General features: G+C 30.7%; 2 protein-coding genes and 2 pseudogenes across 5 annotated transcripts; all 4 read right to left on the reverse strand.

Annotated features, from left to right (window-relative positions):
• Position 1: 1 nt before the first annotated feature.
• Positions 2–1,804, reverse strand: LOC111278441 (trihelix transcription factor ASIL2 pseudogene; annotated as a pseudogene). Its single transcript, XR_016344071.1, has one exon. The product of XR_016344071.1 is annotated as a trihelix transcription factor ASIL2 pseudogene (transcript).
• Positions 1,805–4,505: 2,701 nt separating this feature from the next.
• Positions 4,506–5,924, reverse strand: LOC149517636 (Dormancy/auxin associated family protein). Its single transcript, XM_089765138.1, has 3 exons — positions 5,472–5,924; positions 5,281–5,380; positions 4,506–4,924 (listed from the first exon to the last, which is right to left on the reverse strand). The coding sequence occupies exons 1-3, from the start codon at positions 5,725–5,727 to the stop codon at positions 4,897–4,899; spliced, it is 384 nt and encodes a 127-aa protein (XP_089621264.1). The 5' UTR covers positions 5,728–5,924; the 3' UTR covers positions 4,506–4,896.
• Positions 5,925–12,246: 6,322 nt separating this feature from the next.
• On the reverse strand, positions 12,247–16,605 carry LOC149517637 (uncharacterized; annotated as a pseudogene). The gene is made up of 6 exons (XR_016344073.1): positions 16,218–16,605; positions 15,657–15,750; positions 15,458–15,525; positions 15,229–15,285; positions 13,220–13,462; positions 12,247–12,536 (listed from the first exon to the last, which is right to left on the reverse strand). The product of XR_016344073.1 is annotated as an uncharacterized LOC149517637 (transcript).
• Positions 16,606–21,728: 5,123 nt separating this feature from the next.
• Positions 21,729–24,810, reverse strand: LOC111279031 (putative complex I intermediate-associated protein 30). 2 transcript variants are annotated; one of them, XM_089764778.1, is made up of 7 exons: positions 24,531–24,810; positions 24,278–24,391; positions 24,134–24,184; positions 23,849–23,940; positions 22,886–22,966; positions 22,680–22,778; positions 21,729–21,954 (listed from the first exon to the last, which is right to left on the reverse strand). In XM_089764778.1, the coding sequence occupies exons 1-7, from the start codon at positions 24,580–24,582 to the stop codon at positions 21,835–21,837; spliced, it is 609 nt and encodes a 202-aa protein (XP_089620904.1). In that variant the 5' UTR covers positions 24,583–24,810; the 3' UTR covers positions 21,729–21,834. The 2 variants fall into 2 exon arrangements, with proteins under 2 accessions (XP_089620904.1, XP_089620903.1); XM_089764777.1 differs by having other exon boundaries at positions 21,729–22,075; positions 24,531–24,802.
• Positions 24,811–25,575: the final 765 nt, after the last annotated feature.

Raw genomic sequence — 25,575 nt, forward strand, 5'->3', positions numbered from 1 at the left:
ATTCACTACATTAACAGTGCTTCAAGTTAAATTGTGATAAAAAAGAAAAAAGTATAACAAAGAAAGCATGAAGATACACTCGAAAACTACCAATTCAAATACAAACCTAGGGTCTTTACTCTTAACCCAAGAAAACACAAAGTAAAATCTAACTCCTAATCCAATTCCAAGCCTACTGAATTTACTTAACTACTATCACTAATGTTGTTGTTATTGCTATTATTAATGTTACTATAATGATTACTGCCATTCCCAATTCCAGCACCTTTTCTCCCATGCTTCAACTGTGAAATCTCTAGCTGGGTCTTCATGAAAAACTGCATCCTCTGCAACTCCAGCTCCTTTGCAAACTCCATCCTCTGCTTCTCCATCTCCACCACCTGTTGTAACTTCGCACTCTCCGCCTGCTCATAAGCTTCACCAAACCTCAATATCGCCTGAGTCAATTCTCTGAGGGAGTTCCCCCATTTCCTTCCTTTCTCCCCTGAATCGACACCCTTATGAACCACCCTCCTTGCTCTTTTACCCGTTGGAGGTGGCGGTGAACTATTCAATGAATCCGCTTCCTCCTGCTTCTGCTTCTCCTCTTCCTCCTCAGAATTTGTACCCAACGGACCCCGCTTCGTGAGATGCATCGTATTCTGATTTTTTAATACAACCACCCTTGGTTGTTTTTGTTGTTGTTGCCTTTTTTGAAGCTGAGAAACTCGAAATGGATTCAAACTGGAACGGATCCCAACCGGAATCCCCATGGGTATTTTAGACAAAAAGCCAGTACTTACACCACTGCCACCAACCACGGCCGCAGCATTACCAGTAATCTTGGCCGTGGGTCCTATGAGTTGATCCAATTTCTCGAAAAAGACCCACTTACTAGGCCCACCTCCAGATGCAATCTTAGCTTTCTCTACCTTATACTTCTTCTTTACCGTATCGATTCGATTCTTACACTGAATATCCGTTTTCGGAGTCTTCGTGTAGTCCTCTCTTGCACTCACAATATCCGCCACTTCTTTCCAATGTTTCTGCTTTAAGTTCCCACGGCTCAGCTCCAAATACCTCTCTCCCCACGCGTCGATTAGAACACCCGTTGCGCCTTCGCTCCAGCAGTCTTCTCTTTCGCCTCCACCGCCTCTGCCGTTGTTCTTCGGTTGTTGCTGCAGCGGGAGTGTCAATGTAAGCGTGCTTTCATGTTGCTGCGGCGGAAGTGCCAGTGCAAGCGTATTTTCGTGTTGCAGCTGTTCTTCTGGCAGTGGCGGTTCGGAGGGAGGCGCAGCGGCTACCGTTACGGTTATACGACCTTTGGACGGCGGTGACGGGGAGCCGATAGCAGATGGGTGCCGTTGGATTTCTTCGTCTTCCTCCATCGAGATCCCGAAAAATCGATAATTTGAACAAAAGGGAAACGAGAAAAAAGAAAATTAGGGATTCAACGAGAGACAGAGAGAGAATTAGGGATTTGTTGTTTTTGGTTTATTTCCGGTTTTGGGTTCTTTTGTTTCTTTTATCGGTTGAAGGGAGGGAAAGTAAGGGGAAATGACGGCGTCGGTGAAGAGGGGACACGTGGAGAAGGTAGAGTAAGGTGGAATGATTTAATTAGGGGATTGTTTGGATCCCGTCACCGGCGTGAAAGTGTTGCCGGCTATGTTGTTGTACCGTCCTTTTTTTTTGTCAGATTTAAATGGGAAATTGACGGATAAAACGCCATCGTTTTTCGTTGAATCATCGGCTTGTACACTGGCCTTTTTACGCCGTCATTGCCGGTGCTGTACCTAAATTACAATAAAATCTTTTGTTGGTCCACTCATTAGTAGGGATAGTTTAGTCATTGACAAAAATGAACTGAAAAAGCGAAGCAAGTTTCCGATAAGTTTGAGGAAATCCGTGCACAACGTGGATTGCATGGGTATTCCGTCCTGACTCTAACGTAGAGTTTTGTTCACGTGTCAAATAATAAGTGGAGTATGAGGAGACGGAGAGCCATACGGGGTTAACGTTACCAGACGGTGTCCGTGAGCTTCGTTAAAAGGAGAACATGCTGACGTGGGTGAAGAACGCATGCCTCTGAGCTGAGGGTGACGTGCTCTTACTCGGCCAATTAAATATGTCAAATTTAGGCAGATTCAATAAAAAATTTAGGTGGTTCTAAAAGATGCGGTCATTGTTTATTTTTATATTTTTGAAAAATAAAAAATATGAATGAAAATAAATTTTTAAAAAATAAAAATGAGGATGGATTGAAATAGGAAAATAAAAAAATATTTTTAATTGTAAAAATAAAAGATATATATTATTTTTTTATGTTTTACAAGTTATCATATTCAAATATTTTTTAATATGATTAATTAATAAATATATATTATATTTATGATGAGATGTCATTAATAATAATATCATTGAATATTTTATTATTTTATTATTTACATTTTTAAAAAGTCATTTTTATTTTTCATTTACTAAATATATTTTTTAGAAAACAAAAACTATTTTTAAAAAATAAAATAAAAAATGTTTCTTGAAACCAAACAAAACATTAATTTTTTTTATCTCAATAAGAATAGAGATAAATATTAAAATTTGAGAATGAGGACAAAAATATATATAATTTTAAAATTTTATCCAAATATGAATACTTAAATAAATAATATAGTACTCATTTTATATCCGTATCTTATATATTTTTTTATATATTTAATAAATTAAATTTTATTTAATAATATAATTTTATTTTAAATTTATTAGAACTAATATATTTGTATTTAAAAAATACATATTTATAAAAAAAATTACTTAAATGTAAAAAATTAAAATTAAAATAAAAAACAAAATTTATTTTTTATTTTTTAAAAAATCAAATATATAGAGATTATCTATATCAATTAAATAATTATGAGAATAAAAATAAAGATGAATTTAAAATATTTATAAAATATAAATACCAAAATAAGTATAATATAAAAAATTAAGACTATAAATAAAAAATATTCTACCCACTTTACACATCCTTACGGTTGGTAAGTCTGTAAGGGCAGGAGTTGCGGCTTGCGCCCGTAAACTCCAACTTTTAAGCTAGCCCATTGACTCTCTTGAGCCCTATAAAGAAAACTCATCAATAAATGTACTATTCTATTTGCTCTCGATTTATTATTGAACTTGCAAGACAGCCTATTGTTCTAAAATTCAGTAATTCACTAGATCGAACTAAAAGTTGAAGAGACAATGAGAATTTTAACCCTTTCAACCATTGAGGTGCTGCTATTCAAATGCATCTCGTGATGCAGTTGAACCCAAAACTTCTTTGAATTTCAATTAAAAATTCTAAGGGACCGAGAGGGTTTCAGCCCCTGAACTGCACCATTGAGTTGCTATATATGCTGCGTGATCTGGAACCTGACAGACACGTTGCGGCTACAGTGTCAGGAGAAACACCCGTTAGCTACAGTTGGCAAACCGTTGGCAATAGGGTGTACAGTGGTCAACGACTGAGCTGCTTTCTCAGTTCCTCCAGCTCAGGGGTTGCTATTCGATAGGGAGCTCTGGCGGTTGGTCCACCTCTCTATTGGGTGGTAACTACTGTGGCAGTTCAGCGGGCATTGTGTCCTTGAAAGTCTCCAAAAGCTCTAACACTTCCAAGGGGGTACGTCCTTGCGCTGCCAGGGCTCGTTCAGCTTTAGGGTCGCCAAGAATATGTCATCATTTCTAAACACTCTTTGCTAGATGCATGGCTGATAATACTTAGGTGCCTGCCCCTTGCTCTCAGGGGCCTCTTGTCCTTCAGCATGTTGGCTCACGTTGGGCCCAAAATTTCCTTGAATCCTCAAATCTACATAGTTTTCTTCCCTTCGTTCGACCTTTTCACTATTGGGAGTATCAAATCTAATTAATTATTAATTATTTAATCAGGTAAAATTGAAACTTGACTATGGACTTGGAATTAGGGCAGTTTGGCGTGTCAATCGGGTAAAGGGGGAGCAAAGGAAATCCCAATCGTGCAAAATAATGCAAAAATTGCCATTGAGAAAGTGAAGTAAGCTACAACTTAGTCAAATTTTCTTGTAAAAGGGAATATTTGGCCAAGCAAATGATTAATTTAAACAAAGTTTGTTTTTCTGTTCCATTTGCATGTATGCATAAATTTACTAGGCAAAGTACCTGTAAAAAATTGGACCAACTCTTTAATTTGGGCTTATATATATATATATATATATATATATTGCATGATAGGAGACAGCTTACCTAACACAGTACAAAACAAATGAGCGAACTTTTAAAGTCAAAAAGCCTTTATAATCTGCCCCACATTTGGATTTATCTCATTGCCAGTACTAGTGGAGAGGGATCGATGACAGTGACTGGTTGAGTTTTTTTTTTTTTTTTTGCCACCACTTTACAGTGAGCAAATCAGGCAAAAGTAGAGTGGAAGAGGGACCAGCAGTACAAGAAAAGTAAACAATTGATGATAAAAATGCTCAAAATTATCAGAATAAACTTAGGCTCAAGTACGCTTCTGGTAAAGCAAAACTTTGATATTTTCTCAAACTGCAATTTAACAAGTTTCATTGAAAGAGGATTCAAATATGTACATAACGAAGCTAATTAAGACACAAAAACATGAAAAGGGGAAAAAAGAATCTCTAGAAACAGCTAGATCTCCTACGTTGTCTTTCCTCTCTCGGAAACTCCAAGAAGCAGTGATTTTCTCGATCGGTTGGGATTCTTCATTCAATCACGCAATCCGTCTAACTGTTAAAACCAACTTATTATTAGCTATATATAGGTTATATATATGCATCTATCTGCATCACTTATAAAATAAAATTTCCACCAAAGTTTCTCCGTGTACAAAATTTTCTTCCATGCTCATTCTTCAAAAAGAAAATTCGCCAATTTCCTCTCTCAACGATCCAAAGCACTTATCACAATCCTACAGCATCAACACAAATTACGAAACGTGATTAGATAATTACCAACATGGCCGATAAACATTAATCCAACATTTTGAGCATATAAGGATCTGAAAACCATTAACTTTTTTCCTAACAATATATTTTGTACTGTCAAGTTTGATCACATAATTTCAAGCCATGTTCCAACTTATTTGTTCCAAGGACTAAAGGGGGTTGGTTTAAAATGGTGAGAGCAATTAGCATGGAGGACAGGGATGGATACATGGAGTAGATCAAGAGAGTCAAAGATTGAGTGTGTGTTTAATTATATGAAGAAATAGCAGAAAAAAGAGAGAGAGAGAGAGAGACAGAGAGAGAGAGAGAGAGAGAGAACCAATCGTAAACAGTTGGACTTCTAGGCTCAGCGGATTCAAGTGCTTCAGCTGACGATTTTCTTCTCGTGAATCTCCCGAAATCCCCACGTGGTGTCCCCGCTGCAACCATGCATTAACAAATGTTCTAAGTATGAATCTATTAAAGAAGAAAATAATAAAGAAATTGAAGTGACCATGAAAATGAACTTACGTGACAAAGGTGTCCCAGGAGTGATAGACCCAGAAGGAGAACCCGGCTCCACAGATAGGTCTCTAGAACCAGAGTTACTCTTCAGAATCGTAATGCTCCGAGTTATCATCACCTTATTATTATTATTAACATCAACAACAGGAGCAGGCGATGACCGTGTGGCTGAAAACGAATCATATTTTCGTAGTTTCCCGAGGCCGGTTTCCGGCATCGGTCCGGCAAGCGTTTCGTCCCAAAGTTTGTTCAGGAACCCCATGATCGATACGACCTCTTCTCTATAACGTAACGCCCGTTCAAAAGGCCTCAAAAATCAAACAAAATATTAATATCAATGGTTCTTTGCTATATATCTTTGTTGTTCTTGTGACACCGCTAAAACGACTGTTACTAAGAGAAGGAAAGATTTGGAGAGGAGGTGGGAATACGTTGAAAGAGTTTTTCTTTTTCTAATTCTCCGTAGAAATCGTGGATTAGGGCTTTTATAGAGGAAAAGTGCAGAGATTGAAGGAAAATTAGTTTTTTGCTGATGGCTAAATTTGGGGTGCATGGCTCCGGCTAACATGGCTTCATTTGGAGCCATCAAACAAAAAAAATGGTAAATTGGGATTAAGTCTAAAACTATAGTAGTTTAGTCTTAATAATGAAGTGTTAAAGTCAAAGTACTAATACTTAGTAAATGATTAACAAAATACTAAATGGTTTAACGGGTTTTATTAGCTAATGAAGTTATATTAATTTTGAGTATTACCAATAAATTTAAGATCCATTTGAATAGACAGTGAGATTAAAACCAATAATAAAAATTATTATAATTATGATTAAAAAAAATTACTTTAATTATGATTAAAAATAAAATTTTTAATAAAAAATTTATACTAAATGAATTTTATTAAAATTAATATTTAAATTCAATTAGTGGTGGTTGAAGTTCAATTGCACCTCACTAGAGGTGTAGTTACATCTAAACATAGGCCTAGTTTCTTCAACACTAAACTTAAATATATACATATAATTAAGATATTAATTTGTTGTTAAAGTTTCAAGCTGAATGCTATTTTATTTATTTATTTATTTTTATATTTAAGATTGTCAATAATCAAATTTTAATAATTAAATTAAAAATTTTACTCTTTATTAACATATCACGCTGATTATTATTGTTTCTCAAATTTGAAACTTTATCAATAGTATAGCAATTTCATCATTTCTTCCCTCTACTAAAAGTGTCTAACATTCTGAACATTATCGACAAATAAAAGGTTTTTGAGTCCACGCTCAAATACTTGTTACTTCTTAGATTGTAATTGTTATCTTATTAGATTTGATCGTTATTGTTGCTCAAAATCCAGAAACCATTTCAACTGACGACTGTCTTTAGTAACAATAGCATCAACAACTCTTGTTACTAATAAAATTAGTTCACATTTGAAACTCAATTTATCCTCAAAACGAGGTGAAAGCAGAAGGGGCCAGTCAAACTTATTAGCGTATTAAGCCGAGAGGAGAAATGAGAACTCAGCCTCACTCAAGCCCCAAAGTAACAGGAGCCATTAGCCTAAAGCTAAACGAGTCTTTAGACCTGGTCAAGTGGGTGGAAGCATGTGGCTCCCACTTTGATAAATATAATGTTTACACCTCAATGGGATAAGATTGAAGCAAATCTAAGGTCCACCAAAGCTGGATGTTGGGGTGGTGAGTAGGACCATCGTTTCCTGTTACGAGATAAGGATTGCACCTCTGCGGCCACCTTTGTACCTGCAAAAACAGATTGGAAATTACATTAGATTAAATTTCTGTACTAATCCAATATTATAATGCCACATATGTTAGCATACATTAATGATTTTACATTTAAGCTCATTTACAATTTTATTTTTGACAATAAAATTGATTATTAAATTTTAATAACTGATTAAAAATTTAATTTATAACTTTTTAAAATTTTTATTTTTCCTATTGGTATCTATAAATTAATGATTATCATATTTGTTAGGGATATTTTTGTGTTCAATGGGTTAAATTGGTTATTTCTCTCATTATAAATTGTCAACGTAAAGTTAGAGATATTTTTAATTTTTTTACCGACCTGACATTTATAATATCACGTTAGTTCGATTATATTATTGTTTTATCTTACAAACTCCTCACATTTTGTCTATAAATAGAGTTATTTCAATACTAATTTATCTTATCTTATTCCTTTTACTCCTTACATTTTACTTTTCTTCCGACTTATTCTAGTTTTCTTTTGACTTGAGTGTCGAAAAGTAAACGTAGATAATACTTTTTATCTTTACTCTTAATAATTCTCTTTCTCTTATGTGATTTCAGGGTTTTCACCCTCAATTCGGAGTTTGACACAAATAATATTAAAAAGTAAAAAAAAAAAATTTTTAATTTTTACTATAAACAAGTTCTTATTGATATTCAAAATTTGAGCTTAATTTCTATGATTTTTATTTTCACTCAACATGATTGATAATTAATAGTTACATTTAATAACTGAGTTTATAATAAGTGGAATAATAATATCAAAATTAATGTGTTTGCCTTACACTATGTTTAGATTGAGGAAAAGGGAAGGAAAGGAAAGGAAATTAAAAGAAAGTAATGGAAACAAAAAAATCATTCCTTTGTTTGGATAAATTTTTAATTTAAAAAGAAAGAAAAGAGGTGAAAAACTTAATAACCTTTGATTTCTCTTATAATCATTACTTTTTTAATACTCCAATTTGGGGAAAAGCTAAGGAAAGGAAAATTGAAAACATTTTATTTTTATAGAAAGATTATTATACCCATCTTTTTATTAATACTAAAAACTTAGTCAAAAAAACCTAATCACATCACAATTTTTTTATAATTTTTGAAAGTCATCTCTTTTTTTAAGTAAGTTTCGTATGTCTATTCCAATAAAAGAATTTTTTTATAATTTTTTGGTAATTTGATTTTGATAAATGATTGAATATGAATAAATATATTTTTTTGGATTTATGGGATGTAATGTTTTTATGTGATTGCATTTTTTTATATTTAATAGCTTTTATATAAATACATCGTCAAAATGATAATGTGATGAAATTTTAACAATGATAAAAAAATCCATCAATGCATGTTTGTAAAATATCTTTCTATTTTACTTGATTAACAATAATTAATATAGCAGTAATTGTGAGATCATACAAGATAACAAATATATTATAGTCTAGAGGTATTTTAAAATCATCGGTAATGAAAAGGTTATCATTGAAAAAAATTATTATAATGAATTTTTTTTTTTTTCACTATTTATCCAAACAATGGTTGTCAAATTTTTTTTTTATTAATTTTAATTATCCAAAAAAAGGGTACATATATTATTTCATTTCTTTTAAAAAACTTTCTTTTTTTTTCCTTTCCTTTTTTTTCTTTTATTAATATTTATCCAAACATTATCTTAGGTTTAACTTTTGTTTGCCTCACGAGTAATTCCTACCCAAAAATAAACAATTGATAATTAATCTATTTTAACATATGAGTTTTTTTGGGTACATTTATGTTAAACATATAGTTGATTTTGTAAACTACAAACTATTACTAGTATTTAAATAAAATCAGATGGTGTCATGAAAGGTATTAGTCACAACTCACAAAAGTTTTCATTGTTTAAATAATAAGTTAAAATCAAAATTCATCATAAGAAAAAGAAAGGCGTTGAATTTTGATATATATTGAACAAATAAAATTTCATGAGATGACTGAATTGAATTTAAAATTCAATTCAGTTAATTTATGAAATTATTTAAAAAAAACAATATATATCTAATAAATTTGGTGTTTCTATTTTAATATCTATAATTTTTTTTTATCTCTAAAATATAATATTTTTTATAGAAAAAATTCATAAGATGAAATTAATGTTCTTATCATTCTATTTACATTGAATTTAAGAAGGTACTAGCATTAAATTATTGTCATTTGCAACAAATTTTCAAAATCCTATGTCTTTTTTTTTTTTTAATTCAAGCAAGAAACCAATGGATTATCTATACCTTATTTTTGTCTAAAGAGATACATGTAAATTGTCAAATGTTCAAAGAAAGAGACCCCATTTGTCTTGAAAAGGACATTTTTTATTGACTTGAACCAAGTGTCTGGTCATCAAGCATTTTGATTAGATATTTCAATTTCTTAAACACTTTCCCCCAAGTAAACATATATTATATTATGAAATAATTTGTTTGGCAAAAACAATAGGTAATAAGTACTGCCAAATATTTAGTGGTTATTGATAAGAAAAAAGCACAGCAGCCTTGTGAATATAAATTTTGATTTGATTCTTCAATTTATATGGTGTCATATTAACATCATAAATGGTCCCCTTTCAATTTCAATAATTCTTAAGATTTTCTCAAAGACTTTTCCTTCTTTAATCAACAAGCAGACTGAAGATTAATTGATAGACTTATATATTTATTTGGTTGAAATCGTCTACAAATAATTCAATGTGGTTAGGTATGCTTTGATAGCGAGGGGAGCATTTCTCATTTCTTGTAATGTTGAAAAAAATATATAAATGTGGTTGTCAATCACATCATCTTGTTTACTTTCCGATCTGTTTCGTAATCTTTACTTTTATTGAAAAATCAATATCATAAATGATTTTTAAGATATGGTAAGTTATTTAATGTAATATTTAAATTTAAAATTTTTTAAATTTAATATTTAAATTATAAATTAATTAATTAATATGATATTTAAAATATTATTTATTTATCATATTATATATATAATTAATTATATTAGAAGTGAATATTATATTAATTAATAAATTCATAATTTAAATATTATATTAATTTTTTAAAAAAGTTTTAAATATTTTATTAAATATTTTATTATAATTTAAATGTTATTCATAATATTAACTAAAAAAATCAAGATTTTAAAAATTTCTTTTTATTTATTTAATTTCCTTTTTTATTTTTTAAATGATTAGAAGAATGAATTTTTTTTTTCAAACCTTTAACTTAATGGTTAAAAGTTCTTCAAGAAATATTTTAAATCTTCAATTTTTTTCTTATTTGTATTAAAATTTTACCATTTTAATGTAACAAAAAAAAAGGGTTTTGCAAAATACTACAAGAATTAACTCTCTTTCATTCTTTTTATTTTACTCTATTCCTAATGTCATGATTTTAATATCAAATTTCTATAAATTCTTCCTAATGTGTTTACAAGAAGAATAGTGTGAAGACAATTAATTAATTTCTTGTTGACTGCTAGTAGCAATATTTTCCAGGTCATTGCAAATGACAAAGTGGCCTCATTGTCACTCACAGTCACAACCCCCAACTCAGGCAAAGTCATTAAGCCATTTTTTTCTTTTGAATGTAATCCATTTTCCCATTTAGGTCCATTTCTTTTTACTTTTTGAGTTGCCCTTTAATTGAATTTGAGATTTTTAATTTTAAACTCATTTTTAATATTATTAAATTATCAATTTATTAATGTTCATTATTCTCTTTCACTATATAATTAGACCCATTAAACTTTAATCTAATTAAGATTTAAAACCCTTTTAACTTACAAAATATTGTTCGTTATTAAAAGTGAAAATCTCATCAATCCAAAAAATACAATTAAAGATTAAATCAGTTTCATTTGGGAACCTAACCTTTGCATTAAAAACAGGATATCCATGATAAATCACAATCATATATACACTGACTTAACCCAAAATCTAATCCCTTGAATCATAAAAATAAATAAAACAAAATGTCTCATCCATTCATTAATATTAGATGTATTTTAGCCACTTCATTTCATTCAACTTCTTGCCCCCACATTTATTTTCACATTAAAATGGAATCAAACAGCTTGCTTGAATCGAGACCAGAAAAAGCATTTTTGTTTGGATGAAAATTTTAAAATAATAGTAATTGGGGTCATGACTTCTTTTTTCCTTATCAAGCCAAAAGGTGGTGCTGGATATTGAGGTTGAGAGGGACAAACAATTTCAACCTCTCACCATCGTATCAAAGAGCATTCGATTGATTTTTGGATCAATTGATATTTAAAAATTACAAATACGTAATGTGTTTTTCAATTGGATAAGTAGTAAAATAAAAAAATTTAAGAGTATATTAAGAAGGAAAAAGAACTGATGATGGAGGCTTTTTAGGGTTAAAAGCCGTGTGGTGCATGCCTTGGATAATCACTGCATTGGCAAAACCTTCCTGGGTCTCTAACCCATATGAGGTTGTACCCACCCAACATTGCCACTTCACCTTTGGTTAGCTAAGCACAAACATAAAGTTTTGGACACTTTCTTGGCTTACCATGCCCATGGCAGCTGCAATAACTGCCCTCTTTCCCGTTTACTTGCTTGATGTTTCTAGGTTTGAAGCTAGAACTACCCTGAGAATCATGAAAAAGCAATACATATTTTCTTTCTTCTTTTTGGTTGTTTTGGAATTCATGTAGCAAGATGATACCCCGAAAATTTATGACTAATATTGATCATCTTATTGATGCTGACCAGTAATAAATAAATAGCATAGGCTAAATGGAAGCCCATTGATTAACATTACAGAGTTTAAACATGGCAAAACAAAGAGTATAATAACGCTGCAGGTGAAGATTCATCGACATGGTTACACCACAGCTAGAATGGTAAACCATGATAGACCATGACAGGCCATGACAACAAAGATAGAACTCTTAATAGTTGCCTCGTTTCTTCGCCATACTCAAGTGTAAGAGCCAAACTAATATTCTTGCGATAGTTTTGGCTTTTCCCTAGTGGTGGTGTGATGTTTGGAGCCACGTTCAACATCTAACCAACTGAATCCATCTTGGCCACTGGATGCATGCAGCTTCATCTCCCTAGTTGGCACAGTCAATGTGGTAAGTTGGACAAAATTAGTAAACTGGTGTCATGAAACAGAAATGCCATAGTCCTCGGAAGAAACATCATGGCCAGACGAAACCTCTTAGTTTCTTGCTATTTCTCTGTCTGCTACCGATGCTTGTTCCTACCATTCCTCCTCTCGCTCCTTTCTGTTGCTTGATATCTTGCTTGTGTTCCACCTGTCTTCAAAACATCAATCAGATATACAATAGCATTCATGAAAATTTTACATTTTCTAAAAAGAAAATAATTGAAATTATTTCAAATACCTCAGCTAAGTTAACTCGCATATAATTCATTCAAATACTTGTCCGCTTTTGATCCATACTTTAGACAGTATATATTAATAATGAAGTAAACAGACAACAAAAAACAAACACTTACCATCTCTATCCTTACCTTATATACCTAATCCACTGTTTGCTCCATCAATGGTAATATTATTCTATGACACATCCCTTGACACAGAAGTTTGACAAAGATTAACCAAAAGACTGGACTGGATGTTAGAGCTTTTAAATGCCAATCTATAGTTCAAAATGGAGAATTAAAGCTATGTAATTAGTTTCTATGCATCAAATCACACATCAAATCCTGCTTACAAATAGACAACACAATTTCATCAAGCACAGAACAGATTAGAGCTGTATCCGGTTTATTTCTACCGCAGTAACAAACTGCACATTTTGTAAACTAAATGAATTCCATCGTAAGTCAAACCAAAAATCGGTAAGATTGGAGTCTTTAAAATCCAACTTACCCAATCGAATATAACATTGAGAATGCCATGAGCCAATGACACTATAATTCACAGATTAAATAGAATATACTAGGATAGCATGCAGGAAAATATTGCACTTACCCCCATACAGAAACCGTGAAATTGTGCATCAAAGCTAGAAGAACTCTCCAGCCTAGTCTCCCCAGAACTCATTTCAGAGGAATTCCGCTTGTTGGGGCCAGAACTTTCACCATAGGATGCAAACGAAGATGAAGCAGAACAGGATGTAGTAGACTGACCACTGGCGCCAAATGTATCAATGTCTGCTTGGAACATTTCTTTAAACAATTCCTGTAATTCCTCAAAGCTTTCATCTCCATTTTCCTATAAGTTCAAAATTACAAAAACTTTTGTCAAAAATACTTGTACATTCCTCACTATTAAACAAGTACCTAAAAAGTTGTTGTTGGTTCCTTGGTGTTACACCTCCAGCCATTTTGGAGTGACCAAGTTTGATCAAACTTTAAAATGTGCTTTCCTATGAATCTACAATCTTTTGGACCCTGGCATTCTTTTTCGCCAATGTTTCAACTTGAAATCAGCAGACTATAATAACTCTTTGTAAATCCTAGAGCAATTTATATAAAGATTGAAAAAGCAGCTACAAAATCATGATTTACCTTCATCATTGCCATATATTGTTTCTCCAATATTCAGATTTATTACTAATCTTTACGCCAGAGAATTAAATCACTATTATAGCCATCGACAATAATACCCCTTTTTAAATGATAAATTACTACAATACTTCTCTTTTCTTAAATGACAAAAATACCCATCTTCTAAATGTCAAATTACTATAATGCCCCTTACATCTTAAATGACAAAAATACCTCTTTTCTCAGTGACAAAATACTGTAACCTTTATATCATAATTATAAAAATGCCCCTTATATCATAATTGACTAAAATTATCATAATTTTCCTTTTATTATAATTCAAAAATATCATTGCTACCATTTGAACAAAATTACCATAATAATCCTTTTATCATAATTATAAAAATACTTTCTTACCAAAATTAAGAAAGTATAATGGATTTCTTGGGATTCCAAACAGAAACAATCATATCAGCATCATAAGCGGAAAAAAAAAAAGAAGGTTTCAGGCCACTGCAAAAAAAAAATCATATTTAATTTGGACCCAGTGAACTCTAACTGGCCCATTTGCAATTTTATCAATTAAAAATCTCTTTAATAATCGATGAGATTAACCCGCTAAAATTGAAAACAATAATAAAATAAAATAAATTATTATAGTGATAAGATTTGATATTGTAACAGTAAAATTAAAATTAACGATAAAATATATATTTTGATGCAAAATTAACAATGACAATGAGATGAGACGAATTATAATAAAAAGAAAATATGACCATTAAAGGTATTAATTTAAAAATGACTAACAAATTATTTTTTATTTATATTTTAATATTATTTAACATTTCAATATTAAAATTTTATTTAATCAAAATATTGACACATTAAATTATATTAAAATAATAATTAAAATTTTAAATATTAAAAATTATTTTTATCTATTTATTTTAAAAAAAAGGCATCAAATGACAGAGGTTTTTTTATCCCTGCACGATACTTCTAAGAATAAAAGGGAAACAAAAAAAACTTAAATAGGGATATTTTTGGAAATATATACGGCAGTGAGTTTGAAAATTTTCCCTGGACCCTTTAACTGAGGATGCAGTGCCGCACAGACCCATGTTATCCAAATGCAAAAAAATGGTGCGGTTAAACTCATAAAGTGCTTCAATCGCACCCACCGATGGAATGATAGGGATCCAAATGGACCAAAAGCAATGACATAAAGTTTATAAACAGCTAATACCTAGGATTTTCCGATAGCAACCCTAACCCTCTTAATTACTCTACATCGTTCGGCCAACTACTCTACATGTTGTTAAGAGTTCATTTGGAAGACCGATTCAAGGGCTCAGACTCTCAGTTTGTTTTATGGTTGGAACCCTAACAACTCCCAAATGAATGCTTAGTCTACAAAAAAATAATAGCAAAATTGGATACAAAAAACCATAGAATGTCCTCCTTATTTTAATTAAAAGGGAAGAAGCTTACACTAGATTTTGTCTGGTTCATCATCACTGCCATTTCGTTCAAAAAATCTCCCATGCCCTGAATGCCGAAAACAAAAACATTTATTCTTTTTGTCTTCGAGTTTGTTTTGATTAACCTTAATCTTATCTAATTAAACTAAAGAGAATGAATTGCAAGGAAAGTAAAAGAGAAATTAAAGGGGAAATATAAAAGATGTTCATAACAGAACAGAACAGAACAGAACAAATACATTTTCGTCATCATCACTATCGTAAGCTCCTACGTCGTACAGAAACCTCTTGTTTGCGTCAGACAGAACTGTAGGACAAGTCAGGCCAGAAAAACAGGCAAAAAAATAAAAGTAAATTGAGCGAAAAACATCGTCTCGTGAAGGTGAATCCAACAATTCCCAATCAAAATAAAGAAAAAAAATCAACTTATAAAATTACCAGAATAGGCTTCTTGAATGGCCTGGAATTTCTCCTTGGCTTCTTTCACGAACTTCGAATTGCCCGAGGCCGAGCAACGATCAGGGTGCCATCTCTGTCCCAACAAAAACAAAAAGAAACTTGCTTTTACTACAAAAATGTTTCAATGCATTCACATTACTTTCCCGGGAAAATTAAAATCCCATCTTTTTCTTTCTCTTTCTGGTTATGGAAATGGAAATAAAATCAAATTTCCATCTTCATAAACCAATAAATATTTTCGCAGCTTTTTTATGGAAAACCCATTGTTAGATATCCCAATGATGCCCATAAATGCACAGGATCGGTTTATAAAATTGGATATTAATTATTTCTTACCCAAAATAAGACTCTTAATTGAATGATGAAATCCAGGTTCGAAATGCATGAGTGTTTACATTAAGATCACAACAGAAACAATTCAAATAAAATGCCATGATCTTTCAAAGGTTTTTTTTTTTCTTTTCTCAATTTTAACTAGACCAAGAAAAAGCAAGAATTAAAAAGAGAGATGGTTGAAAGAAGGATGGCTAAAACTCTAACCATGGCAAGTTTCTTATAAGCAGCTTTGAGCTCTGTTGGTGTGCATTCCTTGTTCAATCCCAAAACTGCATAAAAATCATTGCTTTTCTCTCCATTTGCCATTCTTCAAAACCAAACCAAAATCAATAGAAAAAAAAAAAAAACAGAAACCCAACTCAAAACCAACAACACTAACACAACTCAAAACAAAAGTCCTTGTCTTGTCGACAAATTATATAACCAACAACACAACTTAAAATCAGAAACCAGTTGGGGAACTACAACACGGAACCCTTAGCATATGTTTCCGTGAAGGGAAAGGTTGAAGAGAAAAAGAGAAAAATCAAAGAGAGAAAGAAAGAAAGGAGGGAAAGAGTCCCCCTTTCTCTCCTGACAACAACTAAGCCACAAGAACTCTCCAGAAACGGGTCATTTATATATGTTTTTATGCTTTTTTTTTTTTTTTAAACTAAGTTTTTATGGTTTGTTTGTTGATGTTGAATGTTTAAATTTCAACGCTTCCATTCATAAAATCAATTTATAATAGGTTGAAATATTCAATTAAAATAAAAAATTACAAATAAATTTAATATTTAGTGAATGTTCACGTGTGAGTGAGGATAATAAATTATCACATGATATTGATAAATTAAAAAAAAAAAACAAATAATAGGTTATAAAAATAGATGGAAGAATCAACTTAAATATAATATCACAGAAATTTTTTATTTAATAAAATAAAATAATAATATAACATGTTTGGTGTGAGGTTGATAGATAAGGTTGATGGACGGTGGGGATTGGATGAAAGGGTAGATATTTTGCAGATTTCTGTATCCAGAAGGTTCTGCGTTTACCGCGAAAGAGGGAAGGGAACCTTTTTGACAAATTAGTTAATAATTATTATTATAAGTTTTGATAGATTAATATTAATGAAGCAAAGAAAAGAAAAAAGAAAAAGAAAGTTGGGTCCCACTTTTAATGTTGCTGTTGAACAGCATGGCTGACAACAGCTTGTGGATTGGGCTCCTGGAAAATGATTGGGATTTGGAAAATTTTACATTTAAAAAAATGATTCTGCCCTTTATTTTTCTTTTAGTATTAATTTACCACTATGTATTGTTGGAAAATTTTGCGATAGCTACACTGATTTTATGAGGAAAACCTAACGACATAGTCTCGATCACTAATATCTGGGATACAAAGATATGGAATAGATCAGTATACAAATTTTAGTTTCAAGTCATGATTCATGACATGCTTTGAACCTAATATCAAAGTTGGGCCAACTTCAGCCTAGTTGATGAGGCAAATTCTTGGAGGAAAGATGGTAAGCTTGATCAGGTTTTGTTAAACCAAATGGTAAAGTGGTTTAACTTATCCATTACCTATGTAATGTGGGGGGGGGGGGGGATTCATCTTTTCCTCTTATCTCTTAAATTTCTAGAAAGAATTTTTTTTTTTATTATAAACTTTCGTGGGTGTTAAAATTTAAAATTATTAAATATTATCATATTTTAAAAATAATTATACGAAATTATTAAATTGAGTTTTACTTTTACGTGATCCAATAAAATAGTTGACCAAATGCAAAGGAATTAATTGATGTAAATTAAAAAGCATGAATTGACCGATGATAATAAGGATCTATATTTTTCAACAATCGGATAACTATGGCAATGCATTGAGAAACAAAGAAAGTTTGATGATATGACAAGCAGCAATACCCAGAGAGTACTGTGGTCCAAACTTCAAAAGAAAGGAAGATATTGGTGGAAATGCCCACTTGATTTTAGGATTGGAAGGCACTGGAAATCACGTGCTCCGTGCTTTGTGTAACATCGTAGAACCAACATGAGTACATGACCTAATTATCATTCTCTCTCGACCATCACAATTTGCAAATTGCACGGATATGGTAAAGGATTTTGAAAACAAAAATATTGGAGAAGATTTCGGAAGCAAAGATTTTGTTTTCTACCTTTGATTATAGCCAAATATTAGTGATCGAGACTTTGTCATTAGGTTTTTTTTTTAATAAAAAAAATCATAATTTAAGAATAATTAGATGAAGAAATTATAAATTTTAAAATTATTAAATATTAAATAATTGTATAAATTAAATGAATTAAAATTTGAATTGATCTAATCTCTAGTTATATGTATCTACGTACACATATACATTTAAAATAGATTTTTGATAATTCGCCATTAGTTAGAGTTATATAAGAAATTTTTTTTTTTGGTAACGGCAATGAGATTCATATGCAAATTTTGTGAACCTAAAGATAGAAAAAAGTTGCATGAACTTCAATTATTTTGTATATTGGATCAATCACGATTAGGACAGTGTCTCAAATCATTGAATTTGGATCACTTATCTTTCAAATATTGTTGCCATGCCCTTTTCTCACCCATCATCCAATTAAGAAATATGTTAATTAGCCAAGCAAAATAAACTCGAATGACTTTCCTAGTTACCAAACGTTGTTGTTGTTGTTTTTTTTTTTTTCCTAATTTCTCCAATGCAAAAGGCTCCAAAGCATGATCCGACAAAAAGTTAGAGGAAAAAAAAAGATAAAATAAGGAGACATGGGCGGTGGTGCCCCCCATAAATGGGAAGGAAAAGCTGGCAAAATATTAAGGCTAAGTAGGTTGCAAATGACAGGACAAAACAATAATTCTTTCTGGAAACAGTGATAGTAGTAACAGATTGGAGATAACAATCGACATTTGCAGTCTGTTCCAAAACTCTGACAGATTCAAGCTTGCATTGCATGTGTTACATTGGGATGATATTTCCCCACGTCATTCCCCTTTAATGTCCCTGTCTGTCTGACCCCACAGTACCGTTTTAAGACATGTCATTTACTGACATACGTCAGAGTTTTTACATTTTCCAACGGGGGAAATTTATCACCTGAGACTGCAGCTGGAAGCTTGGAATCTGGACTGGACAGGCTCCATTCCTTTTTTTTCACAACATTATTATGTACACAATCTTAATGAAGGCCGCCGCCCAACCAAACGCTGCAAATTGTTGGCGTCAGGGGCAGCCTCCATTCTATTGGTTTGCGTAGGTGACTTTCTTACTGTTCCTATAGCACATTTAGATCACTTTTTCTTTTCACAAACTTAATGCAATTGATTTTCTTGAGTGCTTGTAATAAAAAAATAATTTATATAATATAAAATTAAAAAAATTTTATACGGATTTTTAATTTTTGATTTTAATAAATTTAAAAGATGAAAAAAAAAAAAAAAATTTTATATGATAAAATTGTCCTTTCTCTAAAATTTTTTTTATATAGAATAGTATTATTATCTAATGAATTTGATATCGCCAAAGAAGAAATTGAAATGACTATATCCAAGAGCAGTACTTGAAGAAGATTTTTGGTTGTGCGGACGAATACGTGCCTGGCTGGAAGTCTGGAATCCAGCTAGTAAAAGGGTCCTACAATTTGTTAACTTTAGCAAGTTTTGTTAAACTTCAATCAAATTGCTAGAAAAGAAAGGGAAAAAAAAAAAAAGGCATAAGAAGCAACAAAAGGCCACCCTTTGGCAACAAATTGCGATTTGATGTGACAAACTACCTGTCGAATAGTTGTAAAGAAGGTACAGAAATAATTTATTTGTTTTCTTTCAATATAAATTTTAATAGATTAAAAATTCATTTTTTAACATTTATAATTTTTTTTCAATTTTAATTTTTTGGATAAAAACTTTGACATTGACAATATTACAAGGGGAAGTTCTAAATATATCTCATTTATTTTTTAAATATATATTTTTAAATTTTTTATAAGTGAAATTATTTAAATATATTTGTAAGTTTTTTTTATTTTTTTTCGAAAATCATAATACTTTTTTAAAATATATTTATGAGATGTTATAACACTAATTGGAAATGTCTTCTTAAAGTCATAATATTTTTTTAAATTATATTTTTAAGGGAAAAAATGAAAATTTATGAAAAATTATAAAAAAATTATTAAAATTATTATAAATTAGTGTAATGAAAAAATATTATTAAAAATTTATAAAATTTAAAATTAATAAAAAAATTAGTTTTACTTCTTTAATTTTAAAGAAAAAAAAGTTTATGATATTTTATCTCTTAATATTATGAAAGATAATAAAAAAATTATTAAATCTAATCAATATATAAGAGTTAAAATTCTTTAAAATTATATAAATAATACTATCGAATATTATACAATTTTATCAAAATACTACAAAATTACCATTATCATATTCTCACCTTCATATGAATTTGAAACTGATAAGAAAGGTGTTGGAATAATTAAAACTAACTTGAAGTTGAAGATTTTTTTGATGAGTATTGCATACTTATGAATAAAAGGATAGTATAAGTAAATTATAGAATACAACAAAATTTTGTTAAAATCTAATATGTTAATTGAAAAAATCAATTATAATAAGTAGATGTAAACATTTTTTCTAAGGAATTCAATTTAATTAAAATTATTATAAAATTTTAATAATGGATATAAGCAATATTTATTAAAAAATAAATTTCAAATTTATAAAAAATTATATTCACTATTTTATTTTTAATTTAATTAAGATCTCATAAGATATTATTTTTTCTCTAAGATGAAAATAGTGAAAATGATTTTTTATTAAATTTAAAATTTATGATTTTTAATAATAAATTTTCATTACATTTATATATAAATAATTTTAACAAAAATTTTTTTAAAAATTTTTCATAAAATTTCAATTTCAATACTCTTGAAAATATATTTCTGACTTCTTAAAAATGTATTTCCATATATGTTATGAAATTTTGAAAATAAATTTTTGAGATGTGTTATAAAATTTATGAGATGAATATTTTAATAATTTTACTTACAAAGACCTAAAAAAATTTGGTGTATAGAGCCAAAACATGGGCACATTTAAAATTTTCCAATTCTAAATACTAATTTTTTCTATTTACAATTTTACTCCGAATTGCAATGGATAGTTAGTCGAGCTAGGAATTGTCGATGATAGACTTATCATTTAGGGTCTAGCCTTTTTCTTTTCTTTTTTTTTTTTTTTTTCCGAAATTGACAATGAAACGACCATTTATACCGTTCACACATCACAATTTAGGAAGCGAGTATTTTCAAAGAAAATGGATTTTTTTTTTTTTACTCTCCCACCGACAATATGGATTAGAATTGTTTCAAAATGAATGCTTGTCATAAACGCAGCTAGGTCTTGACGTAAATAATGGAGCTAAACAGCCATTTGCTCCTCCCTCAGTCCATTTCTGACCTGCTTATTGGTCACGACCCGAGCACGAGTCAAAGTTCAGGAGCTGCATGGATTAAAACTTGAGTCTCAACCCGTGTTATAAATATGAGTTTCATCCATTAGTTGGGGCTATCAGAGTGTCCTAATGGTTTTGTTAGGCTGAATCCAACAGCTGGGGAAACCAGCCCATCGTCTTTTTCTTTTTTTTTTTGTTGTTGTTGAGTGGACTCGTTGAAGTGTTATTCTCATTTTTGGAGGTATCAATGGCAAAAGAACAAGGCATGATTTTATGTTTAGCAGAGCATATGAAAAATGTATTAGTGAAGGAAAAAGCTAGTAGAAAGGTAATTGCACTGATCGGAACAAACTGTTATAAAATAAAATTTGAGGCCTCGATGTCCAGTAAGCTAGAGCACAATACTTCATTCTGTCCGCAGGGCTTTAATCCAATCAACTTCCAATCTGAAATCACCTGGTCCTGTTTTAGCACCTGGAACACCACCTACAGCATTAACTGACAGAGACATACCAAGAATACGAGATGGATTCATCTCCAATTTTGCATCTATAACATTTCCTCTCCATGTTGGCAAATAATGAGCAAGAGGAATCTGCAAGATAATGCAATTTATGAAGCAACATCCAAAAACTTAAGAAAAAAGTTAACACAATTAGCATTTGTTTCGGCATTGCTCATAAAAAATCAGTCCTTAATCTCCACCCTAGAATAACAATCCACCCCAAGGCATGGAACCAAGTAAAGTGACACCAACTCAAACTCATAGTTAGACATGTTAAGGCTTTGCTTAGTAGGGAAGATGAAAAATTTATTAATCCAATGATTAAAAATCATAACAACTTTCCTACATTTTAACTTAACCATTAAATTAACAAGTTTTTCATGCTCACTCTTTTCCACCCTTCCTACCAAGCAATGCCTAAATGTGTTATTTGCAAACTCTTTCGAATTGCAAATGGATGTCAGCGGCGTAACAGAAAAATAAATAAATAGTCTTTTGTTTGACATGCCGTTTTTAGATTTCTTTTTCTGGTCATATATCTAACAGCATCCTACTGATAAATGTAGCGAAAGAGCTTCATTAGTCACAAGCTAATTACGTTCACTAAAGCGGTAACACATGGAATTGATGGAACCTCATGACTAGAAACCAGTAACTTATAAGAATATGAGCTTGATGAATATGACAGTTTTACCTTTGCAATATACCAGTTGTCTTTGGGTACAAAAACAAAAGATTGCCATGAATTATCTTCTAGCTGTGCAGGTGAATTCACCCAATTCTCTGTATAAATCTGCATATAAATTAATAAGATACAATACAACAATTGTCAGTTATATATAACATCATAATTAAAAGCCTTGATATCTGTTTATTTCAACACGAGGACAAATAACTCACTGTAGATATGTAGCTTCTCCCATCTCCTTTGAGCTTAATTGCTATTGTATCGTATGCATCCAAATCAATGAAGCCATCAAACTTCAGAAAATTAAAAAAAAATAAAAATGCGTTACTAAATGCAAACATATTACTACAATAGAACCGAGGTTATGGTGCTTATACAATAAAGTGAAAATATGCTGCTTTATCCACGAAGATAAGCTACCTTTCTACGTGTGAAATCCTACAAAGCAACTGAAAATTGGAATGATATTCACTCATTTGAAATAAATAGAACTAAAATCACTCGTATACTATGTAAATACACACACACACTCAACTCCATGAAATGTCTAAAGAACGGGAAAATAGAACCATAAGGGTCCAATAAAGACATTCAAAAGACTGAGCTTGCAAAGGGGTTGGCCGAATTAATATACTTGGGAGCAGCCTGAAGAAAAAAGAAATAAAAGGACTAAAGAAAGAAAAAAAGTTAAGACATAACAACACAACATCGGAATGCCATAAAAGACAAAGAGAAAGATGAAAATTTTAATAGATTAAGAATGAGTGTGAAAAACAAACATAATAAGCCTCATCTAATGAAAGCCAGCATATAGATTCCTGCAGGGACTATTATCACTTCAAATATCTGTATCTGGAAGTGTAAGTTAAAAATGAGCCTTTTATACGTCATTTATAAAGCTAAACAGCCTTTAGAGATTCATCCATATACTTTCAGTGACTAAGGAACATCTTTTGAGTAATACCTTTTATTTTCTGGAAAATTCGAACTATCCATTTGGTTGCCAAATCCAGAGTCTGTGCTAAAGACTCGATGAGATATGATCAGGGAATACGAAAATTGACATTATCCATATTGACACAGTAAAACTAACAAAATTAATATGATCAAGGCATTCCAAAATTACTTCAGACAATTTATTTCTAGCAGCTAAAAGAACTGGAATTATTGTTCACCTTCTTGGACCGCATTCCACAGAAGCCGCCCCTAGCTATATTCCATTTTGTGCCTTCACATACATCCAGTGAAAGGTTCCCAGAGAAAACTCCTAACAAAGAAGTTATCCAATCAGTGATTAGGAGCACAAATAAGGTAAATAGTAAAAAAATTTTAAAAATGAAGTTGTTAAGGTGAAGAGTTGTATTGAAATCATGGATGCCAAATTCAATTATTGGCACAAAAATAATCTCAATAGAGCCTTTCCAATGAACCCTAATTGACAGTTGTATATTGACCATTACCACATGATTTATTTCCATCATCTTTGATCTCCAATGAAGCCGACGACAACCCTGGAAAGTAAAAATGATTAGAAAAATATTGCAAAAGTTTACTTCAGAAAACATCATGTTAAGAAACTGAAATTTGAGTGATTTCAGAGTTACCCCCAAACTCAGAATCAGAATAAAGATGCCATTTTTTGAGCTCCTCTTTTGAGCTGAAATTGAATATGTATCTTTCAGTTGGAGGAATCCAATCTTCAACGTTCCATGTCAGAGCTACATTTAAGAAAAAAAAAAAAAAACAAGACTTCAAATCAATTAGAAAGGGAAAAAAAAAAGAGAAGGGTTCGATCTTTTTATGATCTAATTCCAGAAAAACAAACAGATTATTCAAATTAATAATCAAAAGTTTTACCTTTCTTGGTTGCATTCCAAGAAGCTTGCCATAACCCGCGAAACCTTGACATTTCTTCCGAAAATCTCGAACAAAATTAAACTTTTAAGAACTCCAACAAAAAAAAAATTGAAATTTTAGAATAATTTGGTAATAATACGGAAATAAATTTGGGTTAACGAAAGCAAATACTAGCTTTGGCTAAGGCAGTTGAGTAGCGGCGTCTGTCACTGTTCACAAAGCAAGGAGAAGCATATTTTGCTTTCACTTTTCCTCATTTTTGAGCTTGGGCTTTCATTCATGATTTTACACTTATTCGACGTGGGGAGTAATTCAAGGCCCAAATTGCAAAAAGAATTTTCTTTGGGGTTAGTGAAAAAAGGAATTTATTTTTTAATTTTAGAAAAATATGATGAATGAAACCATTATTTATCATAAAATAAATTTTTATTAAATATTTTTGGTTCTTATTGTGATAAAAAAATAAAAATTTAAAGCTTACATATATGTCCTTATTTAATAAGCCACCAATATAATAAATTAAATAATTTTTTATTTTTTATCAAGATGATATAATAAAGTTTTAACAATATATTTTTAAAGTCAACAACAACGATTGAATTTTTAATTTTAGTGATTAGATTGTAAATTTTTATAGTTTCAAATAAAAAAATAAAATTTTAAAGATCAATGTAATAAATTACATAAAATTTCAATTATCATTAAAATGATGTAATGAGGTTTTAGCAATATATTTTTAAAGGTCAATATAGTTTGGGGTAAGGTTAATAGAGCTGCTTTTGGTAACCAAAAAAAAGTCTATTATTTCTCTTATTAGTCCACAATTTTTGGACCAAAAATTTACATATTTGTTTTTTATGATAAGATATTTACTTTATCATAAAGTATTAAAGTAGTTTTCGAATATAACAATTTTAATTGGTCACATTAAAACACTAATTCTTGGCTAGAGAAGGCAATCTAACTTGAATTTGATAGATTTTGATCCTATATGATTTTTTATAATTCATTTTTTTTTAAATTGAGTATCAAGTCGAGTCAGGTT

Source organism: Durio zibethinus, chromosome 8 (assembly GCF_047325235.1).
Source record: "Durio zibethinus cultivar Kanyao isolate XHJ-2024 chromosome 8, ASM4732523v1, whole genome shotgun sequence".
Taxonomy (NCBI): domain Eukaryota; kingdom Viridiplantae; phylum Streptophyta; class Magnoliopsida; order Malvales; family Malvaceae; genus Durio; species Durio zibethinus.